Source organism: Rhinatrema bivittatum, chromosome 2 (assembly GCF_901001135.1).
Source record: "Rhinatrema bivittatum chromosome 2, aRhiBiv1.1, whole genome shotgun sequence".
In the NCBI taxonomy this organism is placed as follows: domain Eukaryota; kingdom Metazoa; phylum Chordata; class Amphibia; order Gymnophiona; family Rhinatrematidae; genus Rhinatrema; species Rhinatrema bivittatum.
The window spans coordinates 273,755,118-273,773,703 of record NC_042616.1 but is presented as its reverse complement, the minus strand read 5'-3'; the positions used below and the strand labels follow the sequence as shown (position 1 = coordinate 273,773,703).

General features: G+C 45.4%; 1 protein-coding gene across 1 annotated transcript in view; it reads right to left on the bottom strand.

Annotated features, from left to right (window-relative positions):
• The window catches only part of SUGCT (succinyl-CoA:glutarate-CoA transferase), a 1,474,461-nt gene that overhangs the window by 1,435,937 nt on the left and 19,938 nt on the right, over nt 1-18,586 (bottom strand). Inside the window, exons 4-5 of the mRNA XM_029589533.1 lie at nt 4,940-5,025; nt 52-102 (exon numbers count right to left, since the gene is read on the bottom strand). Coding sequence (XP_029445393.1) covers nt 52-102; nt 4,940-5,025 — 137 coding nt within the window. The remainder of the gene's footprint in view (nt 1-51; nt 103-4,939; nt 5,026-18,586) is intronic.

Genomic DNA, 18,586 nt, shown 5'->3' with positions numbered 1-18,586 from the left:
TGCAAAGAAAAAATTAAAAGGTCATGATTTGTTTTGTAGCGTGGAACCTACCTCTCTGATAATTCTTGTTCCTTTTGGATCCTTTATATTAACAGCTATGCTCTGTGAGAAAAAAAAAACAAGTCTTAAAGACCAACAAAATGTTATTGGTCAAACGGATTATGGGAAATGGGTTCTACCCTCCCCCCCCCCTTTTTTTTTTTTTTTTTAACTATACTTGAGAAAACTGGTGGTAGGGATGGTATTCACTTCAGAAGTATAACACAGCATGAACAAATGATCACAGGTTTCCTTTTATGACCTAATATTATCTTTAGGCTTGCCATGAGCCTTCATCTGCAGCTACCTGGAGATCTTTTTTTCCCCCTATTTTCCCTCCCAGCTTACTTTAGTCCAGTCATTGCTGCACTAGTCCTCAGCTGGGAGTTCTGCACCAGGGCTCCTTCTGGAACCCTATCATCTTAAGCCCTAAATCCAGCCACTAGGTGTTGCCATAGTGCAATAACAGACTTCCTACTGCCACTGCAGTCACCTCAGAACTCGCCAAACCAAGAAGTGGAACTCAGTTGCCTACATATGCAAGCATGCAATACTGCCACAGAGCCATTGGTTCAACCCTCAGCAGATGACTTTTCATGGATTTCAACTTTTAAGGGGTCCTTCAACATTGGCACCATAAGCTATACCTTTCCGTACATTTTGAAAGCTTAATGGCACAGTGTGTTTCATTCTTTATAGAGTGGTATACAATTGCAAGAAACAGAATTGCACTTGAAAAATGTCATGCTTAATCATTTGTGCAATACCACAGTGTGTTCTTTTGCCTTTTGTAAAGTCAAATTCAGAGATTCTAGCATATTTTTGTGAATTTAAATGAAATCTGTTTCTTTCCTTTAGTGAAACCACAATCAAAATGAGCAGATATGGGGGGCAAGGAAGCTTATCCAATGCAATCTTCACTATGGGGCGGATTTTAAATGGCCTGCGCGTGTAAATCCGGCCGGATTTACGCGCGCAGGGCCCTCCCGTGCCGGCGCGCCTATTTTGCATAGGCCGCCGGCGCGCACAGAGCCCCGGGACGCGCGTAAGTCCCGGGGCTTTCTAAAAGGGGCGTGTCGGGGGCGCGTCTAAAATGACGCGGCGTTGTGGGGGCGGGGGCATGGCGCCGGCCCGGGGGCGTGGTCGAGGCCTCCGGACCAGCCCCCGGGTTGGGTAATGGCGCGCCAGCAGCCCGCTGGCGCGCACAGGTTTACATCTGCTTTTAGCAGGCGTAAATCGTGGAACAAAGGTAAGGGGGGGGTTAGATAGGGTTAGGTAAGGGAAGGGAGGGCGAAGGAAAGTTTCCTCCGAGGCTGCTCTGAAATCGGAGCGGCCTCGGAGGGAACAGGCAGCGCGCGCTGGGCTCGGCGCGCGCAGGTTGCACAAATGTGCACCCCCTTGCGCGTGCCGACCCTGGATTTTATAAGATACGCGCGGCTACACGCGTATCTTATAAAATCCAGCGTACTTTTGTTTGCGCCTGGTGCGCGAACAAAAGTACGCGATCGCGCAATTTTTAAAAATCTACCCCTATACAGGTGGGAAATTGTGTACAACCTCTAACAACCTCTGATCTATCAGGCAGTAAACACCAATCAGCAAGTTTAATGGGGCAAGAGATTATGGCATACTGTGATATCACAATATTTCTTTTATGGCTTTGTACACAATACATGCACACCAAAGATAATCTGTCTGTGATTCTGGGAATGGATGGACATGTACAAAGAAACAAGAACTGGGTCTGCGTAACACTAGTTTTATCAAACCACTTACACATTTTGATAGGTGGTATTAAAAACCCCATAAATAAATAAATACCCAACAGCATTTTCAACACTGATAAATGTCCATCACCATAGACTTCCTTTCCCCTCCTAGCTGATCAGGATATCTCTAATGAATATGCATGAGCTACATGTTTGCACACAGTGCACTAATGTGTGTCAATCTCATGCATATTAATTAGGGGCAACCTGGAAACCAGACCCGCACAAGGGACTCTAAATACTGAACACCAATGGTCTAAAGAACAAACGAAAACTAATTTCCTGTTCCTAAACAAAATATATCCTTAAAACACAGAAAACACTGACCATAAAAAGTCACCAACTCTTGACTAATATTGAGCTTATTTTCTGAAAATTGTATGTAGAGCACAGAGTTGTAAACATGCAGCAGCCCCCCCCTTACCTACCACTTCCATGGCCTTTAGCCACTTGCCCTCTCTGTGCTCCAAATGAGACTTTGAACTCTTCTGGGTATCTAGGGGGAGGGGGGAAGACTTTGTAACTGTATGAATTACCTTGTGGAACAGCAATAGGGTTGCCAACTTTTCCATAGAGCAGGACTGGACACTTGAGGACCAGGGGGTGGAGTGGGGGAATGGTACCCCCTCATTTGCATAAAATTTAGATCCTGCCAGTGAACTGCCTAAATAGTGTAACTATGTATCTGCAGAACCACTGAGACTGTGCTGTGCACCACCTCTTCCTCTATTTATTTATTAAGATTTATATTCCGCTTTTCACACTTTTTTCAGCATTTCAAAGTGGATTACATTCAGGTAATGTAGGTATTTCCCTATCCCCAGAGGGCTTACAAACTAATAGGGTCATTTATCAAAATGCGATAAGGCGTTTTCGCATGCGTTAAGGGCTTATCGCATGCGAAAAGTGCCGTTAACGCATGCGATAGCACCATAACATATAGTGCGATGCAAATCAGAAAAAGAGGAGGAGTTAGGGGTGGGCTTACTGTTTTGCAAAGCCCTATTGCATGGCTTTAACACCAATTTTAGCTACACCTTTTTCAGGGGAGCACCAGCTGAGAGAGAGAGGGGGGGGGCATATGATAGAGGTCTTTAAGATCATGAGAGGTCTTAACCGAGTCACATCTACTCGTTCATTTACACTTTTTAATAATAGAAGGACAAGGGGGCATTCCATGAAGTTAGCAAGTAGCACATTTAAGACTAATCGGAGAAAATTCTTTTCCACTCAACGCACAATAAAGCTCTGGAATTTGTTGCAAGAGGATGTGGTTAGTGCAGTTAGTGTAGCTGGGTTCAAAAAAGGTTTGGATAAGTTCTTAGAGGAGAAGTCCATTAACGGCTATTAATCAAGTTTACTTAGGGAATAGCCACTGCTATTAATTGCATCAGTAGCATGGGATCTTCTTAGTGTTTGGGTACTTGCCAGGTTCTTGTGGCCTGGTTTGGCCTCTGTTGGATACAGGATGCTGGGCTTGATGGACCCTTGGTCTGACCCAGCATGGCAATTTCTTATGTTCCTATGTAGAGAGAGAGAGAGAGAAAGAGACTAGCCATAATACCCTAACCTACAGGCCGATACAGTACAGTGCACTCCGACGGAGCCCACTGTTAGCCGGCATCTAGATGCACGTTTTCGATGTGCTAGCTTTACCCCTTATTCAGTAAGGGATAATAGAGCGTCCAAAACGCGCATCCAACCCCCCCCCCCCCCCGAACCTAATAGTGCCCGCAACATACAAATGCATGTTGATGGCCCTATTAGGTATTCTCGCGCGATTCAGTAAGTAAAATGTGCAGCCAAGCCGCACATTTTACTTTCAGAAATTAACGCCTACCCAAAGATGAGATTTGTGCAATGTTCTCTCAACCGGTAAGTTGAGAGAACATTGCACAAATCTCATCTTTGAGTGAGTTTCCTCACTCCGAAGGTCATCAAATCTTCACAAGAGAGCACTGTTCTGTTCATACGTCTCACTTTGAATGTCAAAGTGGCCCCTAACCACTACACTAATACCTAAACCTCACCTCGAGTTACTAGGTGGGCCTCCCATAGAGATATAAATACCTATCTAGTGGTAGGGCATTATGGCTAGTCTCTGTCTCCCTCTCCCTCTCCCTCCCTCCCTGGCCATGATAGTAAACATGGTACCCCAGTGGTTGTATGTAGGAAATACCACAATTCTGGCACTTATCTCAAAGTACAAAAACATTATCACAATTTGCAGTAACTTAGTGCTTCACATAGGTATTAGCGCAAATTGCAATATTTATTTATAAACTCTTCTATACCGTCGTTGAGTTGGATAACCATCACAACAGTTTACAAAAAGGCACGATAATGAAAAAATATGAGTGGTATAAGATTACAGATTAACCATGTGCCATCATAGAACGGTAACAATTTAGTATAAAAAACTGTGTGTGTAAGTTAAGCTTCTTTGTTAGGAACATATTAGGCGGTTTTATTTTAACATTAAAATGCATTTGTAGGTTACAAGTAATAACTTCTAGTTTGGTGCATCCTTATCCTTCAACTGCTTATTACCATAAAACATGCCCCTTTTTCTATCACATGCAATATTTAGTGCACAGGCCTAAGTTTGTACCTGAGGCAATAGAGGGTAAAGTGATTTTCCCAAGGTCACAAGGAGCAACAGCAGGACTCAAACCATAGTCTCCTGGTTTATAGCCCACTGCTCTAACCATTAGGCTACTCCTCCACTCCTACACTGTCCAATCACAGCATGAGAAAGGAGGCAGGGATACAGCACTACTCTCCTCCGATAGGCTCAGACCTGCCTTTCTCTTCCTCTAAGAGGCTGTGAGAAAAAGGAGGATCCACTGTAAAACTGGACATTTAGTGTCTGGTCGGTACTTCTGACTAGACACTGTACAGAATACCTGAAAGCCTGGCTCTCTGGTACAAAACTGGACAGTTCATAACCCTTAACGGCAACACTGAAGCAATAAATGTTTCACTAGGCTACCTTAGCTTGATCCAAGTTTTCCTGCATCTGATCTGCTGAAAATGTTACTGTAATAATCATTTAAGAGCCACCCTACTAAAAGTCCAACACCATGAAAAAAATGTTACAATAGGAAAATAGCAAACTGCCTTCTCTTTACCTTCTTATTTCGGTTGACGCTCAGAAAATAAACGCTTTCAGTTCCTACAAAAGGAGGACCCCATGATCGTGTATCGTCACCAGACCCTGGAAACAAAAATAGCATCATTAGAATCCTTTCAGCAATCAGCCAACTGTTAGCTGGTGAAACTGAAAGCCATTTTGGCTGCAGAGAGACTGCAGTTTGTGGCAAGTTTTCAGTCACTAGAAAGGAGATTTTATTAAAGTGTGGAACCTTCCAGTAATGGGAGGTTCATTGTAGGTGCCTGAAGCATCGCAAATGATGGTTGGATGGGGATGGACAAAGAACAATATATAGAAATAATTCCCACATGGCACAAGGAGTTGTGGAAGTTTTTTGGCATCTGAGGAAGTAGTCTGAAGAGAGTCTGATTTCTGCTGGACTTTACATTGGTATATCTGGGGAACAAATGAGAGGCTAAGGATCCCTCAAGTCCAGGAAGACACCTATTCTGCCTGGGAACAACCCAGTTTGAGAGAGACAACTAAGAAGAATTTCTCATTTTAACTCTCTGGGGACCTGAAAGACAAGGGGGCTTAAGTGGAAGATTGTGAGGGAGAGAGTATTTTAGATTGAATGCAGGAGACTTGGAAATACTTGGGCAACAACTGGGGGAATTTTGTGATGTGACAGAAGAAACATAGAAACATAGAAACATAGAAATGACGGCAGAAGAAGACCAAACGGCCCATCCAGTCTGCCCAGCAAGCTTCACATTTTTTTCTCATACTTATCTGTTTCTCTTAGCTCTTTGGTTCTATTTCTCTTCCACCCCCACCATTAATGTAGAGAGCAGTGATGGAGCTGCAACCAAGTGAAATATCAAGCTTGATTAGTTAGGGGTAGTAGGGGTAGTAACCGCCGCAATAAGCAAGCTACACCCATGTTTATTTGTTTTACCCAGACTGTGTTATTCAGCCCTTATTGGTTGTTTTTCTTCTCCCCTGCCGTTGAAGCAGGGAGCTATGCTGGATATGCGTGTAGTATCAGTTTTTCTTCTCCCCTGCCGTTGAAGCAGAGAGCTATGCTGGATATGCGTGAAGTATCAGTTTTTCTTCTCCCCTGCGGTTGAAGCAGGATATGCATTGAAAGTGAAGTATCAGGCTTATTTGGTTTGGGGTAGTAACCGCCGTAACAAGCCAGCTACTCCCCGCTTTGTGAGTGCGAATCCTTTTTTCTTCTCCCCTGCCGTTGAAGCAGAGAGCTATGCTGGATATGCGTGAAGTATCAGTTTTTCTTCTCCCCTGCCGTTGAAGCAGAGAGCTATGCTGGATATGCGTGAAGTATCAGTTTTTCTTCTCCCCTGCCGTTGAAGCAGAGAGCTATGCGTGAAGTATCAGTTTTTCTTCTCCCCTACCGTTGAAGCAGAGAGCTATGCTGGATATGCATTGAAAGTGAAGTATCAGGCTTATTTGGTTTGGGGTAGTAACCGCCGTAACAAGCCAGCTACTCCCCACTTTGTGAGTGCGAATCCTTTTTTCCACATTTCCTCTTGCTGTTGTAGCTTAGAGTGATGTTGGAGTCACAGTAACCATGTGTATGTTTATTGAATAAGGGTATTATCTCCAGGCAGTAGCCGTCATTCTGGCGAGCCACCCACTCTTTATTGACGGCCTCTTGATTTTATGGATCCACAGTGTTTATCCCACGCCCCTTTGAAGTCCTTCACAGTTCTGGTCTTCACCACTTCCTTTGGAAGGGCATTCCAGGCATCCACCACCCTCTCCGTGAAGAAATACTTCCTGACATTGGTTCTGAATCTTCCTCCCTGGAGCTTCAAATCGTGACCCCTGGTTCTGCTGATTTTTTTCCTATGGAAAAGGTTTGTCGTTGTCATTGGATCATTAAAACCTTTCAAGTATCTGAAAGTCTGTATCATATCACCTCTGCTCCTCCTTTCCTCCAGGGTGTACATATTTAGATTCTTCAATCTCTCCTCATAAGTCATTTGATGAAGACCTTCCACCTTTTTGGTCACCCTTCTCTGGACCGCCTCCATCTTGTCTCTGTCTCTTCGGAGATACGGTCTCCAGAACTGAACACAATACTCCAGGTGAGGTCTCACCAAGGACCTGTACAAGGGGATAATCACTTCCCTTTTCTTACTCGATATTCCTCTCTCTATGCAGCCCAGCATTCTTCTGGCTTTAGCTATCGCCTTGTCACATTGTTTCGCCGACTTCAGATCATTAGACACCATCACCCCAAGGTCTCTCTCCTGCTCCGTGCACATCAGCCTTTCTCCCCCCATCGAATACAGTTCATTCGGATTTCCACTCCCCATATGCATGACTTTGCACTTCTTGGCATTGAATGTCAGCTGCCATGTCTTCGACCACTCTTCCATCTTCCTTAAATCCCGTCTCATTCTCTCCACTCCTTCCGGCGTGTCCACTCTGTTGCAGATCTTAGTGTCATCCGCAAAAAGACATACCTTACCTTCTATCCCTTCCGCAATGTCGCTCACAAAGATATTGAAAAGGACCGGTCCCAACACCGATCCCTGCGGTACACCGCTTAAAAACCGCTCTCTCTTCAGAGAGAGTTCCATTTACCATCACACATTGTCTTCTGTCCGTCAACCAGTTTGCAATCCAGGCCACCACCTCGGCACTCACTCCTAAGCTTCTCATTTTATTCACCAGTCTCCTGTGCGGGACAGTGTCAAAAGCTTTGCTGAAATCCAAGTAGATGACATCGAGTGCTCTTCCTCGATCCAATTCCTTGGTTACCCAGTCAAAAAAGTCAATCAGATTTGTCTGACAGGATCTTCCAATGGTGAATCCATGCTGCCTCTGGTCCAGCAATTCTCCCGACTGTAGATAGTTCACTATTCTCTCTTTCAACAGTGACTCCATTACTTTTCCCACCACTGAAGTGAGGCTAACCGGTCTGTAGTTACCAGCCTCTTCTCTGTTCCCACTCTTGTGAAGCGGGACCACCACCGCTCTCCTCCAATCATTCGGCACCACTCCCGTTTCTAGGGATCTATTGAATAGGTCACACAGCGGACCTGCCAGCACATCTCTGAGCTCCCTCAGTATTCTGGGATGAACTTCATCAGGCCCCATGGCTTTGTCCACCCTCAGTTTCACCAGCTCTTCCCATACATTTTCTACTGTAAATGGAGTTACATCTACTCCATTCCCCTCCAGTTTCTTGTTAACTAGTGTCGGTCCTTCTCCAGGGTCCTCTTTAGTGAACACAGAACTGAAGTATTCATTTAATATTTCTGCCATTTCTTCGTCTCTCTCCACGCATTGATCCTTTCCACCTTTCAATTTCACTATACCATTTTGAACTTTTCTCTTTTCACTGATATATCTGAAAAATGTTTTGTTACCACTCTTTACCTCTTTGGCAATCCTCTCTTCCGCTTGACTTTTTGCCATCTTGATTAATTTCTTCGTCTCCCTCAGTTCTACCAGATATTCTTCTTCATAATAGGCAACCAGATAAATTAGTAAATTGATTATTCCTTAGGTGCACCAATCAAATAACTTACCTAAATGAGTACTATTCAATGCAACTGCTGTGGAGCCTTTATATTGAGGGTAATCATATGGAAACTTAAGGCTTGCCCCTTTTGTTCAAAACTCTCTACCTTGGAAAAGGAGCTGGATGACTTTAAAGCTGAATTAGCTTCAATAAAGAGAGTCTCAGCCACGGTACATTATTCAGGAAATAATTTCCACTTACCACTGAATAACCAAAACTCAAGAAAAAAGAGATTTACCGTGGGCTCAGGTAGGATAAGACCTGTAACCCACAGACACCCATTATTGAAAGCTGTGCAACCCACAACTCTATCCCACCACTCACACAGGCCATTAAGGAACTTTAAAAGTATTTCAGTGGGCTCTGGTAGAATAAGACCTGTGTTCCGTAGACACACACTGTATCAAGTGCAACAAGTACAAATGCCTTCTCTGTATTAAATTCTGAAGAAGTCCTTGAGAAAAAGATTGAAATGTTATCGGAAAAGAGAGAAAAAACCCAATGCATACAGAAATTCCAAATCAGAAACCAAAGGAAAAAGCTCACAGTGATGGATGATTCTGTCATCAGAGGCATTAATATCTTCCCTTGCACAAATGCAAAGAGAAAAGTGGATAACAAACCTCAACTAAATAGGTCACAAAAGGAGTCCAGGAACAGCAGTAACCTGAGCAAAGAAAGCTGGAAAGCTATGAGCACAAATGCTCGTAGTTTGGGTAATAAAATCCCAGAGCTGCAAGCCCTAATGGTGGAGGCGGACTTGGACATTGTTGCTGTCACGGAAACATGGTTTACGGAATATCATGACTGGGATACGGCAATACCAGGCTATAACTTGTTAAGGAAGGACAGAGAGGATAGGAAAGGGGGAGGAGTGGCTCTATATGTCAGAAACAATATCCAAGCATCTGAGCTGCAAGGAAGATGGGGCAAAGAAGAAGCACTATGGGCAGACTTAAAAAAAGATGGGGCATCCATTTTTATTGGAGTGGTTTACAGGCCTCCAAACCAAAAGGAAGAGCTAGACAGAGATCTGATTGAAGACATCCACAGGATAGCAAAGAAAGGAGAAGTGGTGATCGCTGGAGACTTTAATATGCCAGATGTAGACTGGAGAATCCCATCTGCAGAATCTAAAAATAGTAGAGAAATAGTAGATGCCCTGCAAGTAGCTTTATTCAAACAAATGGTAATGGAACCCACGAGAGAAGGAGCTATACTCGACTTAGTGCTCACTAATGGAGATAATGTCTCAGACGTCCAGGTGGGTGCCCACCTCAGCACCAGTGATCATCAAACGGTATGGTTTAATATCACAAAAGGACACGGAAAAGAAGCACAAAACCCAAGTTTTGATGTTCAAAAACACAGACTTTGATGAAATGGGGAAGTACCTGGAGGAAGAACTAAAAGGCTGGGAAAACGAGAGAGATGTGGATCAACAGTGGACCAATCTAAAAGGAGCAATCACCAAGGCAACTAATCTACATGTTAGAAAAGTAAAGAAAAGCAAAAGGAAAATGAAACCTATCTGGTTCTCAAAGGAGGTGGCTGACAAAATAAAGGCTAAAAGAACAGCATTCAAGAAATATAAAAGATCCCAAAAGGAGGAACACAAAGAAGAATATCTGGTAGAACTGAGGGAGACGAAGAAATTAATCACTGAGAGTACAGAGGACTGGATTTGTAAACACAAATTTACCCATTTCCATTAACTTTAATCTAATGGACTATTGTTTTTCAAATAAAATCTCTACTGTTAGGAACAGAACATTGGGTATGGACTGAAATTTTGACTGTGTGACTCCCTTTGGGCCCTATAGCAAAAGCTATTCCTTGTTTGAACACTGCTCGATGGCAACAAACAGTGCCCGAATTTGACCCTGTGGAGGGGGGGGTGGAGGAGGGGAATTACACAAATACACAAATTATATGTTAAAGCTGGTAGGTACAATCAAAAACAAATATTTTTTTTAATCTTACAATGGAGGTAATTGATGTTAATATGCCTTGGTGAGGAAGAGACAAGTTAGTTTATATTTTTCTAGAGAATTTGACACTGGAACCTGAAATATACTTGTGTACAAAATCTGGTCAAGGATTAAATCATAAAAAAAAACAAACCCTAAAATCTGAGAGAAAAAAAAACAAAACATTTAGTATATTCCATAAACAAACACAAAAAAGACCCTGTACATAGCGCACATTTCAGACTAGTATCCGAATGGCAGGTTTAACTTCACTTCTCTTTCCCATGATATATAAGCCCTATGCAAAATTCTGACTTGCATTTCTTAGTTGCCAATTGATTTTACATTTATATATGCTTTCAAAAACTAACTCCATGTCAAAATTTGTAAACTCTTCTGCAAAGTCAGACCACATCTCAGCCACTTATTATAAATGTTTGTCATTTTTCATTTCTTCACTTCTTGTACCAAACTGAAATTGTGTTCCTAGACATCCCTGTAGTAGCAAACTCCATATCTATCACCATCAATCTCATGCTGTTGGTGCAATAAACTCTCAAAGCCACATTATGTCTATCTTGCAGATAGGCTAACAAGTTAGGGGTAAAAGGGGCACTTAGGAATGACAAAGCTATAGCAAAGAAACAAACAAATTATTTGCTTTAGTATTCGCTGAAGAAGATATGATAGATACCCATGCCAGAAAGGATATTCAAAAGTGATGATTCAAAGGAAATGAAACAAATATCAGTGAACCTCAAAGATGACCTAGAGCAAATTGACAAACTAAAGAGTAGCAAATCACCTGGACCAGATCATATACATCCCAGAGTGCTGAAAAAACTGAGAAATGAAATTGCGGACCTGCTATTGGAAATTTGTAAACAATAGTTAACATCGTCTGTGGTACCTGAAGACTGGGGGGTTGCCAATGTAACACCAATTTTTAAAAAGTGATCAAGTGGTGATTTGGGAAACTACAGACCAGTGAGTCTGACATCAGTGCCAGGCAAAATGATAGATTCTATCATAAATAACAAAATTGCTGAACATATACAGGCCATGCAATATCGGGTGCTCAGGTCAGCACACCACTTAAAACGCAGTTGATGCATGTTTTGGACTTGCTAGACTTATGCCCAATGCAATAAGGGGATTAGCGCATCCAAAACACGTGTCCAATTGAGCGCGTAGCTAACAGCACTCATCACATACAAATTTCATGAGGATGAGACTATTAGCTAGTACCCTGCAATGCCAAAAATTGCCACGCAGCCAAGGCACCCATTTTAACGTGGCAAATTTAACGCCTGCCCGGGAACAGGCGTTAAAGTATGCTGCACTCAAGGGCTCACGTAAAAAAATCAAAAAATCCAGTTTTCTGCTATTCCTCCTATTAGTATCGTTGCAATACTAAATAGGAGGAACCACAGAAAGCAGCATCCCCAAGTTCTGGCCCGATTGAAGGAGTGAATAAATTAATATTAAGCGTCAGGGACTTAATATTAATTTATTCACTCCTTCACTTACTGCTGATTGGTCCATTAACTGTCACATATCAGTGAAAGGATCAATCTCCTTTCAGAGGGCTGACCTGAAAGGGGATTTGGTCCTTTTCACTGACACTTGACAGTGAAAAGGACCAATCAGGAATAGCCCTGCCGGGGGTGGGGGAGGCAGCTCTGGCCAGACTGTTGTGGTCATACAGCCATTCTCCTGGGCGTTCAATGCAGAATGCTAAGAATGCACAAATTATCCATTGTGCATCCCTTTTAGCAAAGCAGCTCATTTGCCTATTGCATCGACGCCTTGAAGAGGTAGATGTGCGCGCATTCAAAAATGTGAGCCCAATTTGGACGCATGTTTTTAATCAATGATATTGTATCGATCGATAGATAGGCATTGTTTAATGGGATAAAGCCAACATGGATTTAACCAAGAGAACTCTTGCTTCACCAACGTTGTTTTTTTCAGGATGTAAACACGTAGATAAAGGTGAGCCAGTTGATAATGGTGTATCCGAATTTTTAGAAAGCATTTACCAAAGTCCCTCATGAGAGACTTCTTAGGAAATTAAAATGTCATGGGATTGGGGACAGTGTCCTATTATGAATTGCCAACTGGTTAAAAGATAGAAAACAGAGTAGAGCTAAATGGTAAATTTTCCCAGTAGAGAAAGGTGAATAGTGGATTGCCTCAGGGATCTAGTCTAGGACTACTGCTTTTTAATATATTTATAAATGACATGGAAATGGGAACAAGAAGCGAGGCGATCAAATTTGCCGATGACACAAAATTATTCAAAGTTGTCAAATCACAAGAGGATTGTGAGAAATTGCAAGAGAACATTGCAAAATTGGGAGACTGGGCATGCAAATAGTCAAATGGAATTTAATGTGGACAAGGGCAAAGTGATGCACTTAGGGAAGAATAACCCAAATTATGGCTACATAATGCAAGCAAGGTTCCACATTAGGAATCACAATTCAGGAACAGGATCTAGGCGTCATCATTGATAATACGCCGAAATCTTCTGCTCAATATGTAGCAGCAGCCAAGGAAGCAAACAGAATTCTAGGGATTATTAGGAAAGAAATGGAGAACAAAACAGAGAATATCATAATGCCTCCATGGTGTGACCTCATCCTGAGTATTGTGTACAGTTCCTGTCACCACATCTCAAAAATGATAGCAGAATTGGAAAAGGTGTTACAATTCTCGGTCGCAAGGTGCCTGCCCCTACCTCCCAGCACTGGGCCCGGGCCTCGGCCCTCCTCACCTCAGCCACAGCGGGCAGCTGCCGCCACGGTCCTGCCATTTCCCAACTGCCTGGCTCAACCCGGGACAGCCCTCCTCTCTCTCTTCCGCGGTGGGGGAATGCTGCTGCACCGACCACTCCACCATCCTCTCCGGCTGCCTCCCATCCACGGCGAGGGAACGTCACCGAGCCTTCCTCCTTGGCCCCTGCTCCTAGGCGCGCGTGTGCAATCATCGAGGATTTAAAGCGGCCATGGCGGGAAAAGCTCCCGCGGTCCTTAGTGATGACGTCAGCGGCCCTATGCAAATGGCAAACTCTGACAGTCAGAGCTTGCCTTGGTAACAAGTCTCCTAGCTATTGTCTGCTTGAGTTCCAGAGTCGCTGTTCCGATCCTGCGTCCCTGTACCTGCATCCGACTTCTGTTCCTGCTCCAGATTCCCAGTTCCTGTCCCTGCCCTTCAGTTCCTGCTCAATTGTCCTTCTTCCCTCGGACGGACCTTGTCTCTTGACCCGGACTGCTTCCTGACCACGCTTTCTGCCGCCTGCCTCTGACCTCTGGATCGGACCTGACCACGTATTCTGCCACTTGCCTCTGACCACATATTCTGCCGCCTGCCTCTGACCTCTGGACCGAACTTGACCAGGTCCTCGGCTACCTGCCTCGGGCCCTCAGCTCCTGGTTGCCTCCGCCCTGTCAGGCCATGTTCCCGGGATCATCCACGCAGAGGCCCACCTAAGACCAGCCGGCCCTGGCATCCAAGGGCTCAACCTACGGGGAACGTGGGCCGGTAGTGGCGAAGGTCCAGCTGGCCTCTGCTTCCCATCCAGCCTCGCCACCTGACAGTGGGGACCTGTGGGGTTTCCCCCACGGGTAGCGCCAATACCACCACGGGCCAAGGGTCCATGCTCGCAATAGGTTGCCAAGGACTTGGCTTAGGCATCCACCCTACAGACCATTCCGGGCCTGGCATTCAAGATCTAGCAACAGCAGCAGTATTTTGAGGCTTCGGCGGCTTCCATTGAGAGGCTCAACACCCATCTAGACTCTGGTCCTGTTCCAGTCACGCCAGCATTGGCTCCCAGCCCTTCAGGCGCAGTCTTCACCTCAGAGGTCACCCCTTTCACTCCAGGCACCACCTCGTTTCAATGGTGCAGAGACTTTATTAATCAGTGCTATATGCACTTCACGTTTCAGGCCGCCACTTTCCCGGATGCAATGACCAAGATAACCTTTATCCTTTCACGACTCGAGGGTAGGGCTCTGTCCAGGGTCTCTCCACTCTGGGAGCGCTCAGACGCTATTCTTCTGGACCTGCTCATTTTGTTGCCTCGTTTCAGAGGATCTTTGACGACCCGAGGAGGACCGTGAACGCCAGCTGCGACCTCCTACAACTCCGCCAGGGCCGGCGCCCTCTCAATGACTATGTCATCGAGTTCTGTACGCTGGCCTCCAAATTGGGTTGGCGGTAGGACTGTCTCCGTCCCATCTTCCTAGACGGCCTGTCTGCTCAACTGAAGGATGAACTCACAGCCCACAAGCTACCCAAACTCCCTGGAGGGGTTGATCGACCTAGCCAGTCGTCTTGATCGATGGGCCCAAGAACACAGCCAAGAGCTGCGGCCTTCTCGTCGTCCACCTTCTGAACCTGCTCGTTCGACCTCTGCCAGAGGGAGGACCCCTCCAAGAGCTTCAAGTCCTCTTGGCTCCAAGGAACCCATGCGGTTGGGATGATGCAAGTTATCCCCTGAAGAACGCCTTCATAGAAGACAGTCTGGACTCTGCCTATATTGCAGAGCCGTGGGGCATTGTCTGTCCAAATGCCTGGTCCGTCCGGGAAACTCCCTGGCCTAGGGCCAGTAGGGGCCCTGACTCTAGGCACTGCCAATCCGGCCTTTCAACTCTCCCTTCCAGCTAAACTCTCTTGCAGCTCCTGCCCAACCTTAGCCCTGGTCGATTCAGGGGCTGGCAGGAATTTCCTATGGGAAAACCTGGCGCACCACCTGAAAATTCCCATTAAGCCGCTCAAGGTTCCCTTAACCATCACCTCCATCCATGGGGACCCCCTGCCAGGGAGAATCTCCCAGGTCTCTGCACCCATTCAGCTGCAGGTCGGAGAGTTCTACATATTGGTGAAATCCATCCACTCGTTGGCTCTGGGCCTTCCATGGTTCCAATGCTATTCCCCACAGTTCAACTGGGCCACACTGCAGCTTACTGAGTGGGGCCCTCATTGCCGGGGTTCCTGCCTGAAACCCATCAAACCTGTGGAGGTTCCCCTGCCTCTTTCACTATCCATGATGATCCCCGGAGTCCCAGCTCCATATACCAACTACTCCAATGTCTTCTCTAAAGAGATGGCAACATCCTGCCACCTCTCCGGAAGTTCGACTGTGCCACTGAACTTCTACCCGGGACCTCACCCCCTCGGGGTTGGGTCTGCCCACTCTCAATTCCTGAGACCAAAGCGATAGCAGAGTACATTAAGGAAAACCTGGCCAAGGGCTTTATCTGGCCCTCGTCCTCAATTGCGGGGGCGGGCTACTTTTTCGTAACCAAGAAAGACGGATCCTTGCACCCCTGTATCGACTACAGGGGCCTCAATGCCATCACCCACAAGGATAAATACCTGCTACCCTTAATCAATGAGCTTTTTGATCGCTTGCAAGGCGCCACCGTCTTCTCCAAACTCAACTTGAGAGGCGCCGCCGATCCTCGTACCTCGGAGACCAAAGTAAGAGATGTACGCCTTACCTGATCCTCGGCGCTTCCCGGCTGTAACCCGGGCGGTCTCCGGCTGCGGGGGGAGAGGGGAAATACCTTCACCGCCGCACTTGAGGAAGTGCACCCGCTGCCTCTAAGCCGCCGAACTCATCTCGCTCGGGGCTAAGTCCACGCCGGGACCGAGGCGCCTCTCAGCCAGGCCCGAGCCCTTCTCGCTCGGGGGCTAGATCCCTGCCGCGAATCGGCCACCAGACCGAGGCTCTTACCTCCGAGGGACCACGGAAATCACCTCGGGAAACTCGACTGGGGGAGGGACCCGAGGGTATCACCGCAGGAGTGCGGGGCTCGTCTTCTGAGAAATTTGGAAAGTAGAAAGTAGTATTGGAAAACACGCTCAGCGAGCGTGCAGGCGCTCCAAACTGCTTTGGAGACGGAAATTACTGAGTTGCTTCACTTCCTGTGGGGGTATATGTACCCGTGCCGATGTCAGATCCGTCTCCAACTGCTAGCACGAGCATACTATACCCACGTGTTCTGAGTCCATCTGCTACACGCTAGGAAATGCTCCTTGTCTCTATAATAATCGTGAGACCTTGTGCTGTAGCACGGTTCACACAGCCTAGTAAGGTGAACCTACTAGACCCATCCTGACAGCTGGCAAACACACCCTGGGGTTTGGGACAGGCTGGAGCTTTACCTATACCAGTGCCGTTCCCCACAGGTTAAATCCTTTGGGCTCCAGGGGCAAGGAGGACTTAGGAGGCTCCCACAGGGTATTCAAAAGGCAAGAGTCCAGGGCAGGGCAAAGATCAAGGCAGGCAGCAGCCAAGACAGAAGTCCGGGTTTGAAGCTAAGGTCAATACCGGGAGAGTGGGCCAAAGAGGGACTAGGACAGGCAAGGAGCAGAAAGGAGGCAAGGTTGAGGCTAGGTAAAGCAGAATGGACAAGGCAAGGTTGGAAGGGAACATGGAGCACTGGAGAAGGAACATCCCTTTCGTGCCATGGGAGGTGTAATGGCGATGTCCTTGCCATGAAACAGGGTCAGCCACATCTGCAGCCGTCAGGAGTAAGTGCGACAAGTCGCAGGGTCTTCCTGTGACTGGCCAAACGTTACAGTCTCCTTTCAATATTACAATGCTATCTCTTGTTTTCCTCCTCTCTGATATATTTGATAAAGTGTTTTATCATCTCACTTTATCTCTTTGGCATTCCTTTCTTCCTCTTGGATTTTTTACTTTCCTCATTTCCTTCAGCTTCAGATATTCTTCCCAGTGTTCCATTTTTTGGAATTATTTGTATATCTTAAAGATTAATCTATCTTTTCAGCCACCTCCTGAGAACCAGATGGGTTTATTTTCCCTTTTCCTTTTGTTTGTTTTTCTTATATAAAGATTTATTGCTTTTTATAGTGCCTTTTCAATTTGGCCCACTGTTGCACTTCACTCATCTTTTCCTAGTCTTCTAGTTCCTCCTCAGGATACATACTTTGGTAAAATGGGGACATATTTTTGAAGTCTAAAACTTGGATCTTCATATGACTTCTCTCTCTCTCTTGGTTACCATATTAAATTATACCATTTGATGCTCAGATGAGCACCTACCCGAACATTAGACACTTTATCCCCATTTGTGACACTAGATAGAGTATCACTCCCCCCCCCTTCATGGGATCCATCACCATTTGTTTGACCACTGCCTCTTGAAGTGCATCCACTGTCTCTACTGTTTGGATACTGCAATCTACATGTGGCAGATGAGCAACATTTTTCTCTTCTTTCCCACCTTTTGGGTGTCATCTATCAGATCCTGATCCAGTTCTTCTGTTTAAGTTGGATGCCTGTATATCACTCCAGTGTAAATGGAAGCATCATCATCTTGTTTTAGGACGGCACATAGCACTTCTTCCATACTCCACTGCCCTTGTATTTGAGTTGCTTGGATATTGTTTTTGATATAAAGAGCTACTCCTCCCCCTTCTCTATCTCCTCTGTCCTTCCTTAACAGATTATAGCCCCGTATGCCCAAACCCAATCATGAGATTCAATGAACCACGTCTCTGTAATAGCAACTATGTCCAGATTCACCTCTGCTATTAAGGCCTGAAAAGCTGGGATTTTATTGCCCAGACTACAAGCACTTGTAGTCATAGCTTGCCAGCTTTTCTCCCTTGGCACGCTGCTCTTCATAGTCACCTTTTCCATTCTTTGGCTTAAGTGTGGAAGATTGAGCAGATTGTTATTTTCTCCTCCTATTTCCTGTATTGCTTGGGGGCGACATTCCAATATCATTGGCCACTTTCTGCCACCTCCATTCTCTAGTTTAAATGTGATAGTATATGATCTGAATTTCTTGCTTAAGATCCTCTTTCCTGCCTCAAATGTAGGTAGGCTCTCATTACTGTACAGCCTTCTACTGCTCCATAAACAGCCAAGTCTCCAATGTCTCCAAAACCACTTCTTTACACCATGTTCTGTACTGCTCAGATACTGTTTCTAGCAATGTCATTGGTCCCTAGATGTTTGATAACATTGATAAGATTCCTTGCTTTCTTCTGCGATCGCATTATCTGGTTTGTATTTCTACCAACTGAAGATCCTGGAAGGTATTTAACTGTTGCGTCCCGTTCAAAATGAGTTCCTTTGTTTAGTCTGAGGAGAAGGAGTTTTCTTTTATGACAT